This window comes from Haliotis rufescens, unplaced genomic scaffold, assembly GCF_023055435.1.
Source record: "Haliotis rufescens isolate VD_foot unplaced genomic scaffold, xgHalRufe1.0.p SCAF_7, whole genome shotgun sequence".
Lineage (NCBI taxonomy): Eukaryota > Metazoa > Mollusca > Gastropoda > Lepetellida > Haliotidae > Haliotis > Haliotis rufescens.
Window position 1 is genome coordinate 39,188,796 of NW_025964361.1, and position 22,589 is coordinate 39,211,384.

A 22,589-nucleotide genomic window follows, 5' to 3' on the forward strand; every position below is an offset into this window, starting at 1 on the left:
TGTGATGTGTACTGTTCTCCTTACAACTTATTTTTAGAGATATTGGTGTACCAGAACCTATTGTGATGTGTACTGCTTACCTTACAACTTTATAAGGCCTATGGGTGTACCAGTCCCTAATGTGATGTGTACTGCTTACCTTACAACTTTCTAAGGGCTATGGGTGTACCAGTCCCTAATGTGATGTGTACTGCTTACCTTACAACTTTCTAAGGGCTATGGGTGTACCAGTACAAAATGTGATGTGTACTGCTTACCTTACAACTTTCTAAGGGCTATAGTTGTACCAGTCTCTAATGTGATGTGTACTGCTTACCTTACAACTTTCTAAGGGCTATGGGTGTACTTGTCCCTATTGTGATGTGTACTGCTTACCTTACAACTTTCTAAGGGCTATGGGTGTACCAGTACCAAATGTGATGTGTACATGTTGTCCTTGCAACTTTCTAAGGGGTACATTTGGGGTTAGAGGGCAAATTTAAAGATTCTTGTAATGGTGGCAGCGATGTTACCGAGAGTGTAACGAAGGTGTCACGCGCTGGGAAGGAGCTTGACGCCAGCCAAGCCAGGGGAGACAACTGCCCTGTACATTAATCTATGACACCAGCCAAGCCAGGGGAGACAACTGCCATGAACATTATCTACGGCTCCAGCCAAGCCAGGGGAGACAACTGCCATGTACATTAACTACAGCTCATGATTTTTCATTCTGCTGCTGGCTTCCACTGGCTTCCACTGCATACACTGCAGCCTCAGACTTTTATATTTTAATAATTTTAACTTTCCAGCAGTAATCTAAACTCTAAATCATGCAGTCCAAAATGATATTTTATACATCTTAAGGTGACTTTACAGTGTATTGATTAATATATACATGAAACATAAATCAAATATGAATTGATGTCCATAAACTGGAATGTCAAAATATTTAAATCAAGTCTAGTCATTTCTTGACAGATTAAAAGTTAAAAGGTCAGACATTCACGAATGTACTCTATTGCAATTCAAGGTAAATGTCATGAAGGATCTTGTTTTATAATGTCTTGAAGGATCTTGTTATATAGTTATACCAAGGAATTCCTTCCATCCACATGTCCATCTGACATTTTGTGCGACAATAACTTGAAAATTACCACATAAGATTCTTGTCAAACTTGGTGAACACTTTTTATACCCGTAGGAGAGGCGCAGTGTGAAGTTTGTTTTCAATATTTGGATTTTCTGCAAAAATACAGCTTTTTTTCATTTTCTTACTTAGATTTTTTTACTTAAACATTTATGCGACCTATAACTAGAAAACAACTTCATGGATTCTTTTCAAATTGAAGGAACAGTTTCCATACTAATAGAAGAGGTGCAGTGCAAAAGTTTAATTTCGATATAAGTTTTTTCTGAGAAAATATTGCTTTTTTCATGTTTTGAAATTAGAATATATTTTTACTTTAACATTTGTGCGACCTAGAACTTAAAAACTACTTCATGGATTTTTTTTACAATGCCAATGGGGCATACCGTTTCTAAACCAATAGGAGAGGTACAGTGCAAAGTTTTATTTCGATAAGTGGGTTTTCTGAGAAAATATTGTTTTTTTTAATGATTTGAACCTAGAAATATGTATGTTGGCATCGATTTCCAGATGAATTTGTTAAATCAGATTGGCCCGAGGTTGCAGGCTAACGGAGCAGCACCAAACTTCCCCCTAACCTCAGCTCTATACTACTTACGTAATAGTTGAAATGAAATAGAAATTCAAATTGACAAACAAAACATTTAGCTTGAGGAAGAGTATTTGGCAACACGACAGTCATCACTTGTTTGCAAACATAAAGGTCAGTTGGTTGCATGTTTAACTCCATGCATGGTTGCAGGCTCCCAAGCACAGTGGGGAGCTATGACTGGTGGCAGTGATAGTACAGAGAGATCCACAGATCGGCTATCGCTGTGAGGAGCTTGATGCACACACGCCTAGGGGAGACAACTCACTAAAGCCACAAATCTTTTCCTAAAACTGTTATGTTTACAAAGACGCCATATATATACTGATGGACATAAATAAGGTTACAATGAAAAACATAGCCATAAAATAAGCATTACTGTGGTGAGTGAGTGAGTTTGGTTTTACGCCGCTTTTAGCAATATTCCAGCAATATCACGGCGGGGGACACCAGAAATGGGCTTCACACATTGTACCCATGTCTGGATTCGAACCCGGGTCTTCGGTATGATGAGCGGACGCTTTAACCACTAGGCTACAGGACCGCTCCACATTACTGTGAGTACACTTGAAATAGCACGCATGTCAGCTTAATGTCGGACGAAAGCCTGAAGTCATGCAGGTCTCAGACTTTTACCAATTTGGTGAAACCCACGAGCATGGGTATGCTGTTGACAAACCAAGAAACATAATCGGGTGAACTGGGAATCGAACCCATGATAATAGGTTTCCGGTGTGACCAAGGGATGCAACTCAGACAGCGAAATACGGCGCCTTAGGTGACTGGGCCAAGTAAATACAGAACAATACAAGACAAAAGAGTAATATTGTTTATTTCTGTACTCACATTTCCCCATCCAGACGATGCCAACATATCCCAACACGATAAATACTCATTCTTGCAACAAAATAATCACACATAAGCACCTGAAGTCTGTAAATATATGCAGTTAGTATGGCTGAAGGGGTCAATGTCATACCGGGTACTTGAGATGACTGCCCAGGGTACCTACTAGCATACAAATATGTAAGAGGCGAGTTACGGATCACGCTAGGCTCGCTAACTTGGTTGATGCATATAATCGTATCCCAATTGCGTAGATCGATACTAAAGATGTCAATCACTCAAGAATCGATTATTTACAGACCGCCATAATATAGATAGAATACTGCAGAGTGTTGGGTTAAACATCAAACAAAGCAAACAAAAATGTACCCTCACCAAAATCGCAACACAGAAAAATACCCTATACACCGAGTCCAAAGTCTTGTAATGTAAAGCATCAAGCTGCAAAAAGATTGTTGTAAATGTGATGACTGTGATGTTGATATTAAATGGATTATATTGGAACATAAGAACACCATCAAGCAGCTCCATTGCTAGGTAAGGTAAATTCCAGCTGAGGTAAATTTCTTTATTGGATTCATGCTTGGGTACATTTTTGTATTCAAAACATTTCCTGGGGTACATTTCTGTGGTACCCTTAGACTAACGCCTAGTCTCTGAAAATGTATAATTTTGATAGAAACAAGCAACTACATACTTACATACAGTAAATCGTGAAATTAATGCGTCTCCAAAAGAATGCGACCACTGGACCCTAACCAAAAATGCGACTCAATATGAATGCAACACCCCCTCCTCTCAATCATCAGTGGATTTCTATCAAAAGATGTCCTCAGACAGGTTTATAATCCTCACCTTAATCCAACCATACATTGATCTAATCACACACCAAATAGCACCGCTTATTAGCGCTGAGTAAAGTACTTCCGCAAAAACAATACATGCGCGCTGGCTCGTGTCGGCCTTTGACGCAGTCGCAAAGAACAAAGGGTGGTGTCTCTCTGGACTTGCAGGTGTGATGACATAAGTGAGAAGAACTCTTGTCTTGACCCCAGCAGTGACAATTCACAGGACGTAATTAGTGTTTAGATGACATTGTTTATATACTTTATTTACAAGTGCTGCTCAATAAACAGTGGTGTGGAATACATCAGTGTATGTCTAAGTTGGTATTTTTGCTATCCAAAATGTCTTATTGTTGATATAAATGCGAAATTTAAAATGCGAGCAAAGACCACTTGCATTTTTCGCATTTAATTCAAGCTCGCGTTAATTTCAAGATTTACAGTATTAAAAGGTGCCCCAGTGAGACGGGAGTATCAGTGCCTGTGGAATACCTAGACTTTGTTAAGGGCTGTAGCATTACAGTGAGGGCTGGTCGGGAGGGAAATAGTATCGTTCAAGGACCGAGAGGCAGACTAAAAACACCCTACATGACCCCAGCATAAGTAACAGCAGCTTCAATTAAACATAAATATATTTATCAAAATATCCTTGAGAACTCTTCAAAATGTCAGTGCTGTATTTGACCTCAGTGCCCCTGATTCTTCACTACAAATGTACACAGTGAGTGAGAAACAATCACAGACTATCATGGCTAATGCACAAAACGGTGAATGTCCTTAGGGAAAGTGTACACGCAAAAATCACTTTCTTTCTTATTTGAAACAAACCTCAATTTAAGAATTAGTTAATATCAGTGTTTGAAAAAATACACTCATTATTCTGACAGTGAAAGTAGGAAGCTCACAATATATGTGAAAATGTTATGCCGTAATGAGGCCTTCGTTTTCCGAGCTAAACAGACCTGAGTTATCCCCCTTAGATTCTGACGTAATTGGTGCCACTTTGATAGGGTCCCTGTCTAGTCTCAACATAAAAGATATCAAGTACCAGTTTATGCTGAGACGACACATGGTATCCGATACATTCCCAAGATCAAAGTTACCTTAACCCATCAAAATAGAACTCTCGGTAAATGTGAAAAATGTAAACCGTTTTAATGAAAAAAATATATTAGTTACTTGTGATATTTGTATTGTTTTGGCTATGAAACTACTAGCTTAATACTTTTCGTAATGAAAAAGTACAAGAAAAATAGGTTTATTTTTGTGACAACTTGCCACTTTTCCATGTGAGGAATCAAACCCAGATCGTAAAGACCAAACGTTAGGACCACCAGGCTACCAAACCACCCCAAGTAGTGATGATATTTTAACACACAAATTTGGAAATACTCAAGTGGAGCACTATCTATGGCAAATACAGCACATGAGGCAATACAGTTGCCCGAAATCTAGTTTGTGCTTGCTTGCACAAGAATCTGAATTACTCATTAAAATATACTACACAAAAGAAGTTAAGGATCACCTGATTCTTTCATATTACTACAGTTAATCTGTTATGCCATGATTATGTCATAATTACTGTAGTTAATCTGTAATGCGATGAAAGAATAACTATAATAATATGAAAGAATTGGGTGGTACTTAACTTTTGAGTGGTATCTATTGTATGACTGTTTACTGTCAAAACCATTCTCTGTATGAAAATTATATACAGAGGACTGTTTTAAAAAAAGGGCTTCTGTGGCTAAAGTGTCTGTTATATAGAGGTTATCACGCGAGTGTGTTTGGGGATGGTAAATATCCTGCATTAGGAATAAACATTGTATTTAGCGAGCCTTGGCGAGCTAAATACATAGTGTTTATTCCTAATACAGGATATTTACCATCCCCAAACACACAAGCGTGATAACCTCTTTATCATATAATGTCATTCTTTAATTCTGTGCTTCAAAATCGCTTTCCCTCTCTCACATACATAACCGAAACATTGCGAGTTTTTCTGGAATGCGCGCATTAATATTTATTACGTCACAGGGTAAGTGATGTGTCAGTCGGACAGTGACAGTAGCCAATATAGTTCCAACTGAAATCTGTTTCTTATACAGTGGCGAAGCAACATATACGCAAAACAACAATTGTTTTTAATTGCCTTTCGCGGCAATCCATCTGTCTGTCCGTTAGAGTAACTGCCCTTTGTCAAAGGGAAGCTACTCTAACCCTAGTCTATGAGACGTCACGGCCACGGTCAGTCGTTGTTGACAGTCGGTCTGTCCTGTCATAACCTTAAGAAGTGCAGTTAGATGTACACACAGCGACAAAACGAAACAAGGTAACAATTCAAACATATTTCGGACAAATCCAACTATTTTAATTTGTGGAGCAGGTTTCAAGCCGCAGAGGTCTACAAGCACAGATATGGCTACTGATCCCGCTTGGCTAGGCCTCGTGCCCTCGCAAAATTGTTTCGAAATTAATATCTCCAAAGTTGCCCAAACTTATAAAATGCCTTAGCTACGTCACAGTTAGAGACTGATTTTCAGTATATTAGACTGTTCTTTTGATAATGATAGCAATTTTCCCTGTAGTTTATCCAGATTCCCGATGGTTAATTCTGACTCGATCCCCGAATGATGAGGGCGACGCCATGTTTGTTTATAAACAGTGAAAGTAGTTTATACTTGACCTTTGATATTTGCATCTCTATCCGCATATGACCCCAACGGATATCGTTTTTATCCGTTGGCTTTATCCTTCCGAGAAACCTACCCATTATATGATAAATCATTATACAGTTTTAATGGTATTCTTGTTTTCGATCTATATTTCACCTCCATTAAACAATGCCTCTGTCTGTCATGTACTGTGCAAAGGTTTCAGAAGAGTTCTCAAGTTATTTTTTCAATATTCTAAAGACTTTAGTACATATTTTGTACATTTTCCATTGTTCGAGATATCTGGAATAAATTGAATAACATTTCATATTTTCAACACTGTACAAATTGAGCATTTACAGCAACATACTTGAATGATGAAAAAAACAACATTTGTGATGTAACCTTTGATTGTGACAGTTTCATGTTACCATGGATACAAGTGAATAACAGAGAAAACAGTCAATCTTAGATATAACCAAGTCAATTCAAAAATTGTTACATAATAATAATTTCTATTAGCAATTTCTCAGCTCAAAAATTTAGCTGAATATTGGAGAAAAAGATTCAACTAGTAAATAAACAAGAAATTCTTGAAATTTATATATTGCCACATGTGATAAAAGCTAAGATTATATCCACAAGTATAAAAATGAGTTTTTCTCTTTGCCTCATATATTTATATTTGATGTCGGTTATATTTTGAATTTGACTTTGTTATTTCCAAATTTGATGGAATATGTAAGAAATGTGCATACTTACATTGTGTGATATACAATGTTACACAAACAATGTGGATATATACCATGTGTTGAATATAAAAAAAGTACTCGTATTTGTAAATTTCATCCACTGCATCTGTGATATAAAAAAGAAATGTCGGAAAAATTGAGTTTTGATATTGAGTTTGATGTATACCGGTATTTCTCATTTAAGTCAACATGTCAATAAACACAACCAATCAGTATGAACCCAGTGAAGCAGAATCAGCAGCACAGTTTAATGAACACTGAAAACTATCAGATGCAAAAATACTACAAATGTTCTTCATGCCAATATGGCTTACATACAGTCAGTCATTCATTCTCGCAATGAACTGGCATGCCAATTAAAAAATAACCTTACAATATTTAAAATTGCATAAATACGGAGGATACAGTTTATATAATACAGTTATCCAGTAATATCAACTTTAAATATGGGAAAGTCTTTAATATACATGTGTTCTCATTAAAGGTTAAGGACCACATGAATCTTTCATTATACTTTAGGTAATCGGTCATGCAATGACATAATAACTACATCTTCCCGAGGCAAGAGAGTTAACTGACTTAAAAAGTCCAGTTTCCACCCTTGCCGAACTAGGCTGGAATTCCTGGGTTCGATCATAGCGCCACCAGTGGCTATTATGAGTTATGTCCCTTCTATGCCTCTCCTATGGACCAATCAGATTCCACCTCTCGTATCACTTGCATTTGCTTTACACAAAATGGTGGCGCTGAGTCAGGACGATCTGATCGATAATCAAGATCTATATTGTGATAAAACAGGTCTCACATTGCGAAATGCATCAAATCACGTGAGCACCTTCATTAAAAACAGGAAAAGTTTTGGAAAATATCTGCTGACAGCTAGTTGGCAGTGCACATGCTTGGCAAATCCTGCATTTAACCGAAAACTGAACGACAGTTTATGAACCGGATTTCGATTTTGGTGCGTGATTTTGATTGGACTATGCATAGACTGGTTAGCCCAGCCATAATGTAACTCCATAATACCAGCCTAGTTCGGCAAGGGTGGAAACTGGACTTTTATAGTCAGTTAACTCTCTTGCCTCGGGAAGATATAATAACTACAGTAATATAAAATAATCGGGTAGTCCTTGACTTTTTAGTAGTATACAATACAACTCTTATGTACTTATATACACTTTTAAAAATGTTAGGGTATTCTAAATCAAGTATCTCAGGTCCAACTTTCGTACTTGGCCAACTACAGAACACTTTTCTAAAAAAATACTATTTCATCAGAAATTACCATCCAGGAGTAAAGGGGTTTCATGGAGAAGAGATGTTATGATTATAATGAAGGATGCTCGTAACATAGTGCAAAGACTTTGTCATATTAACAAGGACAACAAGGAAGTAAATAAGAAAACAAAAACAACAAAGAATGCAAGAACATAACGTTATGTACAGATGTGATGACCAACCAAAACAGGATTTCTATTGAAAATCCACCCATTGAATCTGACATTTTAAGCAAAATCATTAACAGAAATAGTTATTAAAATGCATGTTTTCCATGAACACAAGTCATAAAAATTAAATTTTGGTTCTGTAGTAGCTGCCCACACGACATTCACTGCAGAGTAGATGCAACGAAAGCAACAGGCAAGGGAGATAACTCTATTCTGACTTGGGTTTACTGTTGATCCTCCAAGCACCTAGAATGTACCGAAGACGTATAAGAAGCAGGTCGCGACCCATCTGCAGCCAGCTCCAGACTGGAACCATTTTTGATCCTGGAAAACACAAATAAACACCTAATGTTCCTCATCAATGCTCATATAGTTTGTTATTGCTGTGTCCAAATATGTTTTGATAAATTTGTTCTTAAATATAACTTTGTATTCATGACTCACTTGTGTATATATCAACTTGTTCTTGTCGCTATATGGCTGAAATAATGCTGATGCAACATTAAATTTTAACTCACTCACTCACTCATATAGGTTGTCATTAATTTGAATTGGGGTGAGTGAGTATGGTTTTATGCCGCTTTTAGCAATATTCCAGCAATATCACGGCGGGGGACACCAGAAATGGGCTTTACACATTGTACCCATGTCGGGAATCGAACCCAGGTCTTTGGCGTGATGAGTGAACGCTTTAACCACTAGGCTACCCGACCCTCCCCTCATTAATTTGAAAGTTTATTATCATTATATATTGACTCAAAAGTATAATGATATTTTGATTAATAATAAGATTAGTTATTCTTTATGTGTTCAGATAAAAAAATCCCATATAGACCTGAAATTAATCAATAAATGCTAAATATGAAATAGACATGTCTAGAACTGAATGGTCTGCCTTCATCATGCTCATTGTACATTTATCCATGGTAATTTTTATAAATGTGGCAGAAAATTATTAAATTAGAATAAATATTTAAAAAATTATATGAATATTGTGAAATACAGTGACATCCCGATGAAGTGACATGTTGCACAGTGAAACCGTTTTAACAATAAGTCCATATACAATGTGCCATTCCATTTACATGGAAGCTCAGGGCGCTTCAATAAACCTGTTAATCAGGACTGAAGCATTCTCAGAGCAATTAGCTAGATTTACAAAAATCATTTATAAATGATTCTATACTGTTAGTCGTATACTGCGAGTTTCTGGACTAAGAGTGTCTGGATAAACAGGGTTCCACTGAAGTCTTAAATCAAAACTAACAAGTTTAGGAAGCCAGTTTCGTCTCAAATTATGGGGGCCAGGATTTCTTTATAAAGAGATTTTGGCTTTCAAGGACAATGATAAAATATTGCTAGCTGGCTATTAAAAAGTGAGGCCCAAAACATGAATGTCTTAATGCAGTGAAACCTGGTTAGTACGGACCCTGTTATTCCAAACCCTCCACTTCTTGGACAGTTTCATACTGAACGTTTTTGAACATTAAATAGTACACAAAGGACATTTCTTGATAGCGATGATTCGATAATCTGGACATCTCATTAGAAATAGTACCATTTTTTTATTGAGGGTCTATATTACTAGCGGGAGACATAATACAAATAATAGTTTCACTTTTTATTTATTTCTTGGACCGTCTGCTTTTCAGAAGGGGCGGGCCTGTGTATAGGGATAAATAATCCCAAACGTGTGGCCTTGCATGCTAGACAGTAACTCACCATCAATCTCCTGCCATGCAATGGCTACCTCTCCTAAAGGCATCTTGAAGTGCTGAGCAAGATACAACATATCTACATCAAATGCCCTGAAACAAACAAAAACATTTCCAAGCAAAACTTACTAAACATGATAAACAGAAGATGTGATATACTTTGATTGTACAATTCTAAGCAAAATTTAAATGTGGTTTACATTTGTATACTTATCCTGCATTACTCCTTAATGCATTTACTGCTGATTTTTACAGAAAGACAAACTGTGTGAGGTCCAGCTGAAGAAGCAGTTGTTCCAACTAGTTGTGTGGCTAACCCCATCACACAACACCCACATGACCATGGTTGGGTTCAATGTCACATTACTGCTCGTCACCCAGACTAGCAAGGCCTGTATAAAAAAGTGATTTTTCTGGCATCCTTTTGATTGTTGTTTTATTCAGCATGTATTGTGAATTCTATCACTTCTATGGCATGTGTCTTCACATATTTTCATATATGTTTGCTGTCACATTATTTTGCACATGATGATGGCTACAAGTCACGGTAAAATCATGTTCTTTGTTGTTCCAATTAGCCATTTTGATTTGCCACATGGTCACGTTCTCATTTCTCACGTCCTTCGTTCTTTTCTTACAGCTTGGTAATTCATTTATATTGTCTTACCTAAAGCTCCCTGTTTGGCAATTTAAGGGTTTTCACTTTTCTACTGCATAATTTTAACCCTTATTAAACCTCCATGTTTTCTAGATTCAAAATTACTGCCCCAGGTGCCAATGGCTTCTCAGATGCCTACGACCTCTGTGATGCTTGCACTTGACCAAGCACATCCTTCACCGTCAGTTCCTCCACTTGAGCCTCTAAACGCCTCCTCAAGTGCTTATGTCTGCTGTGCCTCAAGGATTTGGTCTGCCAACCGCTCCACTTGGCTTCCCACCAGTGCAGATGCCATTCCAGCAGCTACCACCTCAGCCCTTGCATGCACAGTTTATCGTGAGTGAGTTGGGTTTAACGCCACTTTTAACAGTGTTCCAGTTATATCGCAGCATGTCAGCTTAATGTGGGAGGAAAGCCCGAAGTGATGCAGGTCTCAGACATTTACCACTTTGGTGAAACCCACGAGCACAGGTATGGTGCTGACAAACCTAGAAACATAATCGGGGCGAACCATGATTCGAACCCACAATCATAGGTTTCTGGCTTGCCCAAGGGATGCAACTCTGCACAGCGAATCACGGCGCCTAAGACGACTGGGCCACCCCTGCCCCCGGGCACGGTTTATGGATCCAGCATGGTCTCCGATGTTTACACCACCTGTAGCACCTGCACTTAGGCCTACATCTCGTCCGTCTGATGCGCTTACTACGCCTGCACCACCTGCACTCATCAGTGGCCCATCTTCGTCCAAGGCTTTGTCCTCTCAGGTATCAGCATCACCTGGGCATAGCTCCAAGTTATTTCCATCTAGGTGCCACTCCAGGAGAAGTTTTCCTCTGCGCAGATCATATGAATTCCACTCGGACTCGTTTGAAGGTTATTTTGAGCCCAAGTAAGGCAAATATTCCCTTGAGATGGACTCTCATCTAAGCAGGAACCAAGTTCCTGACTGGATGGTTGAAGGCTTGGCTGCCATTACTCCATCACCCAGCCTGAACATGAATAAAATGGGACACCATTTGCTCAGTAGTTTGTTTATGGCTGGTGTATGTCTGGACTTCTCAGTGTAATGTAAGAAATTTGACCAGACGTGGCAGGTCAGAGAACTTTCCCAAGTAGGCTACTGACACTGAGTGACAATGTGTAATTAGGGAAACAGGATTTGAGGCTGGTTGACAATGTGTGGAAGTGACTCCAAGAAATATGCCTTCTTCCGCTTTTTGTTTCTTGTTGGACCGCAAATATAACTGCGTCATGAAGCTGTTGTGAGTGTGTGTCACTATTGTGTGTGTGTTTTCGCAGTACTTTCCTGCTCATAAAACTTTCGAGATTTACAGTATGTAATCATAGGTTCTCAACTCACCATCTTTCTACATGCAAATTTGAGAAAAGCAAAATGGCGGCCTCCCTTGTCATGAGTTTGAAGCCACACTGCGTGTCCTTGACTCCTCTCACGCACAGAAACCACACCAGGAAGTGAAACCCATACATCAGGAATGTTCGGAATACAGAACGCTGCAAACACAAAAATTCTTCCATGTTTGTTTCAGCAGTAACCATGTTAACAGCTAAAGCATTACAGGAAATGCACATACTTTAGCCCAGGGCTTAACTAGAAGATAAACATACTGTACTTTATATGTAGAGCTAACTCCCATATTTTAACATAGACTTACGACAGTCGTAGTACGAAGATGATCATAACTCCCATACTTTAACATAGACTTAAGACAGTCATAGCACTAACATGATTGTAACTCCCATACTTTAACATAGACTTACGACAGTCATAGCACTAATATGATTGTAACTCCCATATTTTAACATAGACTTACGACAGTCATAGCACTAATATGATTGTAACTCCCATATTTTAACATAGACTTACGACAGTCATAGCACTAATATGATTGTAACTCCCATACTTTAACATAGACTTACGACAGTCGTAGTACGAAGATGATCGTAACTCCCATACTTTAACATAGACTTACGACAGTCATAGCACTAATATGATTGTAACTCCCATATTTTAACATAGACTTACGACAGTCATAGCACTAACATGATTGTAACTCCCATACTTTAACATAGACTTACGACAGTCATAGCACTAACATGATTGTAACTCCCATACTTTAACATAGACTTACGACAGTTGCAGCACTAATATGATTGTAACTCCCATATTTTAACATAGACTTACGACAGTCATAGCACTAACATGATTGTAACTCCCATACTTTAACATAGACTTACGACAGTCATAGCACTAATATGATTGTAACTCCCATATTTTAACATAGACTTACGACAGTCATAGCACTTATATGATTGTAACTCCCATATTTTAACATAGACTTACGACAGTCATAGCACTAATATGATTGTAACTCCCATATTTTAACATAGACTTACGACAGTCATAGCACTAACATGATTGTAACTCCCATACTTTAACATAGACTTACGACAGTCATAGCACTAATATGATTGTGACTCCCATACTTTAACATAGATTTACGACAGTCGTAGTACGAAGATGATCGTAACTCCCATACTTTAACAAAGACTTATGACAGTCATAGCACCAACATGATTGTAACTCCCATACTTTAACATAGACTTACGACAGTCATAGCACTAACATGATTGTGACTCCCATACTTTAACATAGATTTACGACAGTCGTAGTACGAAGATGATCGTAACTCCCATACTTTAACAAAGACTTACGACAGTCATAGCACTAACATGATTGTAACTCCCATACTTTAACATAGACTTACGACAGTCATAGCACTAACATGATTGTAACTCCCAAACTTTAACATAGACTTACGACAGTCATAGCACTAACATGATTGTAACTCCCATACTTTAACATAGACTTACGACAGTCATAGCACTAACATGATTGTAACTCCCATACTTTAACATAGACTTACGACAGTTGCAGCACTAATATGATTGTAACTCCCATATTTTAACATAGACTTACGACAGTCATAGCACTAACATGATTGTAACTCCCATACTTTAACATAGACTTACGACAGTCGTAGTACGAAGATGATCATAACTCCCATACTTTAACATAGACTTAAGACAGTCATAGCACTAACATGATTGTAACTCCCATACTTTAACATAGACTTACGACAGTCATAGCACTAATATGATTGTAACTCCCATATTTTAACATAGACTTACGACAGTCATAGCACTAATATGATTGTAACTCCCATATTTTAACATAGACTTACGACAGTCATAGCACTAATATGATTGTAACTCCCATACTTTAACATAGACTTACGACAGTCGTAGTACGAAGATGATCGTAACTCCCATACTTTAACATAGACTTACGACAGTCATAGCACTAATATGATTGTAACTCCCATATTTTAACATAGACTTACGACAGTCATAGCACTAACATGATTGTAACTCCCATACTTTAACATAGACTTACGACAGTCATAGCACTAACATGATTGTAACTCCCATACTTTAACATAGACTTACGACAGTTGCAGCACTAATATGATTGTAACTCCCATATTTTAACATAGACTTACGACAGTCATAGCACTAACATGATTGTAACTCCCATACTTTAACATAGACTTACGACAGTCATAGCACTAATATGATTGTAACTCCCATATTTTAACATAGACTTACGACAGTCATAGCACTTATATGATTGTAACTCCCATATTTTAACATAGACTTACGACAGTCATAGCACTAATATGATTGTAACTCCCATATTTTAACATAGACTTACGACAGTCATAGCACTAACATGATTGTAACTCCCATACTTTAACATAGACTTACGACAGTCATAGCACTAATATGATTGTGACTCCCATACTTTAACATAGATTTACGACAGTCGTAGTACGAAGATGATCGTAACTCCCATACTTTAACAAAGACTTATGACAGTCATAGCACCAACATGATTGTAACTCCCATACTTTAACATAGACTTACGACAGTCATAGCACTAACATGATTGTGACTCCCATACTTTAACATAGATTTACGACAGTCGTAGTACGAAGATGATCGTAACTCCCATACTTTAACAAAGACTTACGACAGTCATAGCACTAACATGATTGTAACTCCCATACTTTAACATAGACTTACGACAGTCATAGCACTAACATGATTGTAACTCCCAAACTTTAACATAGACTTACGACAGTCATAGCACTAACATGATTGTAACTCCCATACTTTAACATAGACTTACGACAGTCATAGCACTAACATGATTGTAACTCCCATACTTTAACATAGACTTACGACAGTTGCAGCACTAATATGATTGTAACTCCCATATTTTAACATAGACTTACGACAGTCATAGCACTAACATGATTGTAACTCCCATACTTTAACATAGACTTACGACAGTCATAGCACTAACATGATTGTAACTCCCATACTTTAACATAGACTTACGACAGTCATAGCACTAACATGATTGTAACTCCCATACTTTAACATAGACTTACGACAGTTGCAGCACTAATATGATTGTAACTCCCATATTTTAACATAGACTTACGACAGTCATAGCACTAACATGATTGTAACTCCCATACTTTAACATAGACTTACGACAGTCATAGCACTAACATGATTGTAACTCCCATACTTTAACATAGACTTACGACAGTCATAGCACTAACATGATTGTAACTCCCATACTTTAACATAGACTTACGACAGTTGCAGCACTAATATGATTGTAACTCCCATATTTTAACATAGACTTACGACAGTCATAGCACTAACATGATTGTAACTCCCATACTTTAACATAGACTTACGACAGTCATAGCACTAACATGATTGTAACTCCCAAACTTTAACATAGACTTACGACAGTCATAGCACTAACATGATTGTAACTCCCATACTTTAACATAGACTTACGACAGTTGCAGCACTGAAATAACTTTGTAAAAAGGGGCTCTGTACTTTTGATATAACCAGGGTAAATTGAACTTGGACTGAACATACATACATCTCATCTGACGTGGATTCGTTGGATGTACATTCATGTTGTGTTGCGACTGAGTGCAGTATGTACTAACTATAGAACACAGGGCACTGGGTATACCTAACAAAGGATAAACCGAGAAATGCATGCACCACGCTCTGTTTGAGGTCGTTGCTCACGGTGAGACTGGACCACGAGTACGCTAAGGATGGGATCGTAGCAGGAAAACATCCAGCATATACCCTAAGGGTGGAGGGAGGAAAAATTTGCATTGCCACATCATTTTGGACCCAACTTTAAGGCCAGAAACATGGTAAACTATCATCCTGTCTAGAAGGGATATAATAACTCAAATCACTGGTTAAACAAACATCTACGTTTGAGGATTCCACTATTTTCAATTAAACTTACCTCGGCTATAGAATCTTTTTCCAAATGAGCTCTGGACCCACACACAACACACATATTGTCCTGTAAAATACAATACAAAAACTACAAACATAACAAACAATTGTTAAGCTTGCAAAATGATCTGCAAGCTTCAATAACTTTTACTTTTGAAGTCTGTAGATAAAGCTGTTAATTATCAAGATGCATTAAGGGATCATATTTCAAAGTTACCATGGTTACAACAAACATGGGGGTACAGGGGACAGGGAGGGAGTATGGTTTGACGTCAAATATTAACAATGTTCCAGCATAATCACAGCGGGGACACCAATAATGGGCTTCACACATTGTGCCCATGTGGAGAATCAAAACTGTGTCTTCAGTGTGACGAGCGAACGCTTTAACCTCTCGACTACCCCACCACTTCACGCGACATGAAGAGAATGTAACAAATGTTATATCTGGGATAGCACTTTCTCAGTACAGATTCTGTCAGAGTGAGGCACCTAATCACCAGCACACAAAGTCAGCTATCTTACCCACTCAGCCACCGAGGCTTCCACAAAATGAAAGTTTGACAACTGGTAGTCTCTAGATCATATACTTTGTGTACACCTCTGACAAGTGTAAAATGGATGGGACTCAACCCCAAAAGTACTAGAATCTTTTCTTCACTAAGAAAGTGTTATCCCAAATATAACATTGGTTACATTTGATCACTTTCCAAATGGCATTGTGTGTTCATGAAGAGAGTAGGTTATGGTCTAACACAGGGGAATATGCTTTCTGTGGGACTGCAGAATCTCTCTTTACAAATCTCGACGTACCTGACCATTTATTTTTTTCAATTCCACTTCCATTTTTTTATAGTCACTGAATTTACTTGCACCATCAGCATCAGCAAACAACATCAGTTTGCCTCGACCAACAAATATACCCTGAAATAAAATAAAATAATTATTTTTAGTCATACATGTAATCAGTAATATAAGTAGGGGCCTGTGACCTTTGGAAAATGGAAAACTTGACAACATTCCTCAACACTGTCCATTTTCCAAAGGAAACAGATAATTTTACAGACATGAGAAACAATTTGCTCAAAAGATTTCAGCATTAAGGTTTTCTTTCTATGTGAGTATCGGAACTTATCAATCAACCATAATAAGTCCCTGGTTGCCCAACATACAGACTTAAGTATGTACCAATCTAATGGCTCCTCCTTTTCCTCTATTCTTCGCTAACGTTAGAACTCGCACTTTGTCTACACCATACTTTTCAGAATAGGTTAAAGCTACCTGAAACAGAAGGAAAACAAATCAAGTTTCACATTAATTATAGCTTACAATACTACACAATAATATACCAGAAGGAATTGAGAGACAAATATTTTTTTTGTATTCTGTGGCTCCAATCTTACTGCATGCTCAGTTTTCATAATTTTATCATTTGACTAAACAGTCCTCTATATCGTGACCACATTTTAAAAACAACATGTGTATATAGGATATTTTGAATGTTAGTCAATATCAACAAAATGAGCTGATCTGGAATTCTGGTACTATTGTTAAATCAAAGTGAGGAACACAGACTGAGCTTTATGCATTGCCACAACGTTGGGATTCAAATCTGAGTTTGTTGTGCCACACCAGGCAAAACGAACTCACTCGCAAACCTATACATGATACACCATGTACATCACATCACGTTTACATACCTCGGATGTTTTATCTTTGCTGCCATCATCAACAACAATTATTTCAAAACTGAATGATTGGTTGCTTTGCTGCAAATGAAAAGAAAAATGGTCATGTTTTGTACTTCTCAACTTTCGGTATCAAAACTGAGGTACAAAACATTGTTACAAACTCGGGGGAGGGGGGAGGGGGGAGGAGACAGCTTACAGAAACGTGTACTTATGTTTATTCTTATTGCTTATTGAAATGAAGACACAAATTCTTCATTTTCATGGTAAAAGCATATACTATTTGTTTTACAATTCTGTTAATATTCATTCAGACATATATTAATGCAGACTGTTATCATATTTATTCATATTTATACCATCATAAGCATTATAAGAATAACAATTTCAAATATTATATTCCAGGAAGTATGATTTATCATAAGACATCTTTCCAATTATAAATCAGAAAATTAGAAGTGTCTATATTATACATGTTGTAGCTATGGTAACATGAGTCATGATCACAAAGTGAGAGATCCTATCATCGTCATATTATCATGTACAATTTGTCAACATGTTAGTTCTGCAAATCCTTGAAATGCATGAGTCTAACCTCACACTCACCTGTCTGTCCTCGAGGTACTCTAAGGCCTCATCCATCATACTGGATACTGCAGACACAAACCACAGGATAAGTATCTTAATTTCATTATTTTCTTTAGCATGTTAAACCCTGTCAAGACAGCAGTTCACATGGTGGATATATGTGCTAAAGCAATTGATTTATTCCCAATATAGTCTAGCTATCACGCACATTATTGGTAGATTGTTGACTCTTGTTGTTATTTAAACTTAATATTGACATTTCGTAAATTCTGATACAAAATACATAATAGAAATGATAAATTGATAAGAGTTCATTTTTAATATTACATTTTATCATCAATCATTGGTCAATTGGTTTTTCAAACAGAAAGAAAACCTTGTTAACAACCACACTCAGTTATCAGCTGGTAATATATAGATTTGTTAACTTTCCAGATATTTCACATCAATGTTCTTGCCTTAGTGATGAATGATGATTGAATATTTTCAAACTCATGTTGATTGAACTTATAAAGTGAAACTGTATTGCAACTTGTATATTACTAATGAGTGTATTCAAGTGCAATCATGGTAGTGACATGTATGTACATAAATTCAGGGCTCAATTTAAGGGACTTCATTTAACTTGCGCCAGGTGCATTTTGCCATGAACACCTAGTTGCACCAGACGAAATAAGGTTGCACTCCTGTCAAATAAATTTATCAAAGATGAACCATACATGAATAAACTGAATATGTACATCTCTGTCATTATCTCTGATGACTGTATTGCTGTAAACATAATAGGATGTGCACATAATCTTGCAGTACCCACAGTTTCATGATGTCAGGCCCCAAAATGGATGACAAATTACAAATAACCCAGGGATTAGTGATGTAGCATGGTACATAAGCTTAGAGGTATACACTGTGTTCAAAGTAGGGGTTAGTCTGACACAAATTTGAATTTTATTAACATGCACTTGGTGCATGTAGAAATAAATATTAGTTTGCACTTTTCAACAATAGGTTTCACTGGTGCATGTAGAAATAAATATTAGTTTGCACTTTTCAACAATAGGTTGCACTGGTGCATGTTTTATAGCTAAATTGAGCCCTGATAGATAGATGTATAGATTGAATGACTGGATATTTTGATGCATCATATTTTCTCTCACCAAAATCCACAACTGATTATGGACAATTAAGATCTATCACATTATCAGTTGAGGTATGTCAGGGTATAATTATACAATCATGTACAGAATTTATAATCAATAATTTGAACTCTCTTACATCTCTCCTCTTCATTGTAAGCTGGTACCACAACTGTCAGGTCAACGCTGGGTGGATCATGAATGCTTGGAAATTCACTCTCTGCCTTCCTTTTGGGGTCATGGAAAAATTTCTCACTCTCATACCTTCCCAAGTCAGGATATGCCACAGAGGTGACATATATTATCACTAGACACTGTAAACAATAGGAATGATATCAGATCTATTTCAGACAAGGAACAAAAATGATAAAATCATGTGAAAATAATTTATATCATTTTTTTTACATGGTGCTTCTCTGTAGCTAAAGTTTACATCAGCTTATTTCAATCAATAACAAAAAATGTTTAAAATAGTGTTAGTGTTGCTAGTTACCAGTTGGATAACTGATAACTTTTGTGTATTCTGGTTTATTTATGATGGCTCCACGTCAGCACTTTTACGGAAAGTGGCACTTTTGTAACCACATCCATAAGGCAATACTTCCCAGCGGGGAGGTGTTTGCACAGCTTAACACTCTAATACATGGGAGTCAAACTGATGCAACAATACTGGTCGTCAACCCTTTAGAAAATTATTCCCTTTAGGGCTCTCCGAATCAACGAATAACAGTGTCATTTATGGCAAAACTCCACTCCACTTAGTATGCGGCTTCTTGACTTACCAGAGACAAAATAATCAAGGCAGCCACCAAAAGAAAATAAAAAATGCTCAACAAGTCCATCTCTACCGGCTTGCTCCTTCGAGTCGGAAGTTGCTGGAGGTAACGGGCACTTGCCGCTAGGCGGCGTTGAGTCCATCCTACGGATATCCACTCATCCAGACAAACCACTGTATGGATGATCGGGCATCGATCGAAAAGAGGTCCTCTAAGGGTTTAAAATCATGAAAATGTAAAAGTCAATCATGTCTCAGATCTGAAACATAATAGCAGGGAGTTAAGTCAAGTCTTGAAGGCCACTGACTCATAAACAGATGAAATGCTTACATACATATTACAATGGTACATATATTCACAATATACAGCCTTGCTTGAACCTAATAGGACAGTCAAAACATTCACGACACACATCGTCGCTGCATCTGGCAGACGCTTTCGCCGAGGTGTAGATGGCTTTAAGGGCTCTTTCCTGCTTAAACCAGATGCGTACAAACATTATCCAAATGGTTAATTGCTGCCTGAAACTCTTGATCCGTGATGTGTCGACTCCAGAATATGTATCATTAAAATCTAAAGAAGACTCTATATGGTCGGTAGTATCGCTATTCCCTCTAATTTCATCACAATTATTAAACACTTTCTTGAAGTGCTCAAACCAACATTTTTTTAATCAATCTCATAATCCTGGTCACACGGGCTTGATAACACTGACACAGACTCACTGGTGAAAGTAAGAGGCCCGTGAAACAAAACCGTTAACAAGTCTGTGGTATGAATTTGACACAAATAGCAAATAGAAAATGTAAGATAAGCATAATAGTGTTTTCTTTATATTCAGGTATACACATGAATATTGACTGAAAGGTGGGGATCCTCCCTTTCGTATCCCTGGTGATGAGAGAATCGGGATCAAGCATGTCATGTTTGACTGTATTGATTTTGCCGTTACAAGGGATAAATAGTTCAAATCATCATCGCTTAAGGGTCTTTTAAATAGTATTAGTTCTCATTTAATTATAGGATTTTAAAAAGAAATAGAACTTACTGATACATTTTAAATTGTGTAGATATGTATTTATTATTATAATATTGGTAGTGTTTAATCTGTAACTTAGATGGTTAGTGGCTGTATCCTCTAAGGGGGTTGAAGTAGCGTAATTTTTATTTTCCCCTTAAGAGGATATGTGAGACCACATCCTCAAAGTACGTTTATTCAAACCACAGTTTTTCATCGAGTATATTTGTTTATTTTAACTGATAAATTGCGTACAATCCCCAGCCACTGAAGGGATGGTGACACTTCTGTTGGGGTCCATGCAGAGGTACTGTAAGTCCCCATGGCCCCTAGTATGGTGAGTACCTTCAGTGGGTGGCGATCTATAGCCCTTTTTATATTGTGTTGTTACATATAGTGGTATCATTTTTTGGTTGTCTGCTAATTTTAAATATTAAGCTGTGGTATTCTAGTTAATTTACTGTCCATCGATGACAAGTTTTTATTTAGTCTAAATATATGTATTAATAATGTATAACTTCTCGTCACGACATGCCTGAAATATTGCCAATGTGACGTTAAGCATTAACTCACTTTAAATATAACTTTGCATTCGTGACTCACTCGTGTTTATATTAACTTGGTCTCGTCGCTATATGGCTGAAATAATGCCGATGCGACGTTAAATTTTAACTCACTCACTCTTTATATTCCATCAATGAATTCTTACACTGCCAAAACAAGACAGCTCTAGAATTATTACTAGATTTACCCCGCATCGATACTGCTATGAACTGACATGGTTAGTGTGTGTCTTTTAACAAACTATTCGTGTGGATTTCGACATGATGTTATCAAGCATGCGATCACCACGCTACATTTGGACCTACCTACACGTTTACCGAAAGATGAACCACAAACAATATACCATTGCCTATTTCTTAACACACCAGGGGTTACTCTGGGTGTCGGGTAACGATCACAGATCTACAGCAGCAGATAACTTACGAATGGCAGCAACTATATCCAACCCGTTGATACACACGTTGTGAATGAGCTATATAAATATTTGTAACTCGGTTGGAAACGGGAGTGTTAGGTCTTGTTTACTCTCGTCTTGATTGTCTACATTTATACATCTACATTGGATGCAATGAAATAACTGACTGGATAATGGGCTTCTTCGAGAAGGTAGGGAGCAAGACACTAGCATATACCAATTCTGTAATATGGCAGGCATTTCAAGGACTTTCTTTTTTTATATAACTCCTCATAATAAAGAAGTTGACATCCATAAATTTTCTTTCATATGTGTATCACTTCTAAATACCTTTCAAA

General features: G+C 37.3%; 1 protein-coding gene across 1 annotated transcript; it reads right to left on the minus strand.

The window, feature by feature from the left end:
• Nucleotides 1–7,593: 7,593 nt before the first annotated feature.
• LOC124144188 (dolichyl-phosphate beta-glucosyltransferase-like) lies at nucleotides 7,594–20,394 on the minus strand. The gene is made up of 10 exons (XM_046513474.2): nucleotides 20,261–20,394; nucleotides 19,618–19,792; nucleotides 18,361–18,407; nucleotides 17,767–17,835; nucleotides 17,255–17,347; nucleotides 16,880–16,990; nucleotides 16,074–16,133; nucleotides 11,997–12,148; nucleotides 9,983–10,068; nucleotides 7,594–8,584 (listed from the first exon to the last, which is right to left on the minus strand). The coding sequence occupies exons 1-10, from the start codon at nucleotides 20,318–20,320 to the stop codon at nucleotides 8,469–8,471; spliced, it is 969 nt and encodes a 322-aa protein (XP_046369430.1). The 5' UTR covers nucleotides 20,321–20,394; the 3' UTR covers nucleotides 7,594–8,468.
• Nucleotides 20,395–22,589: the final 2,195 nt, after the last annotated feature.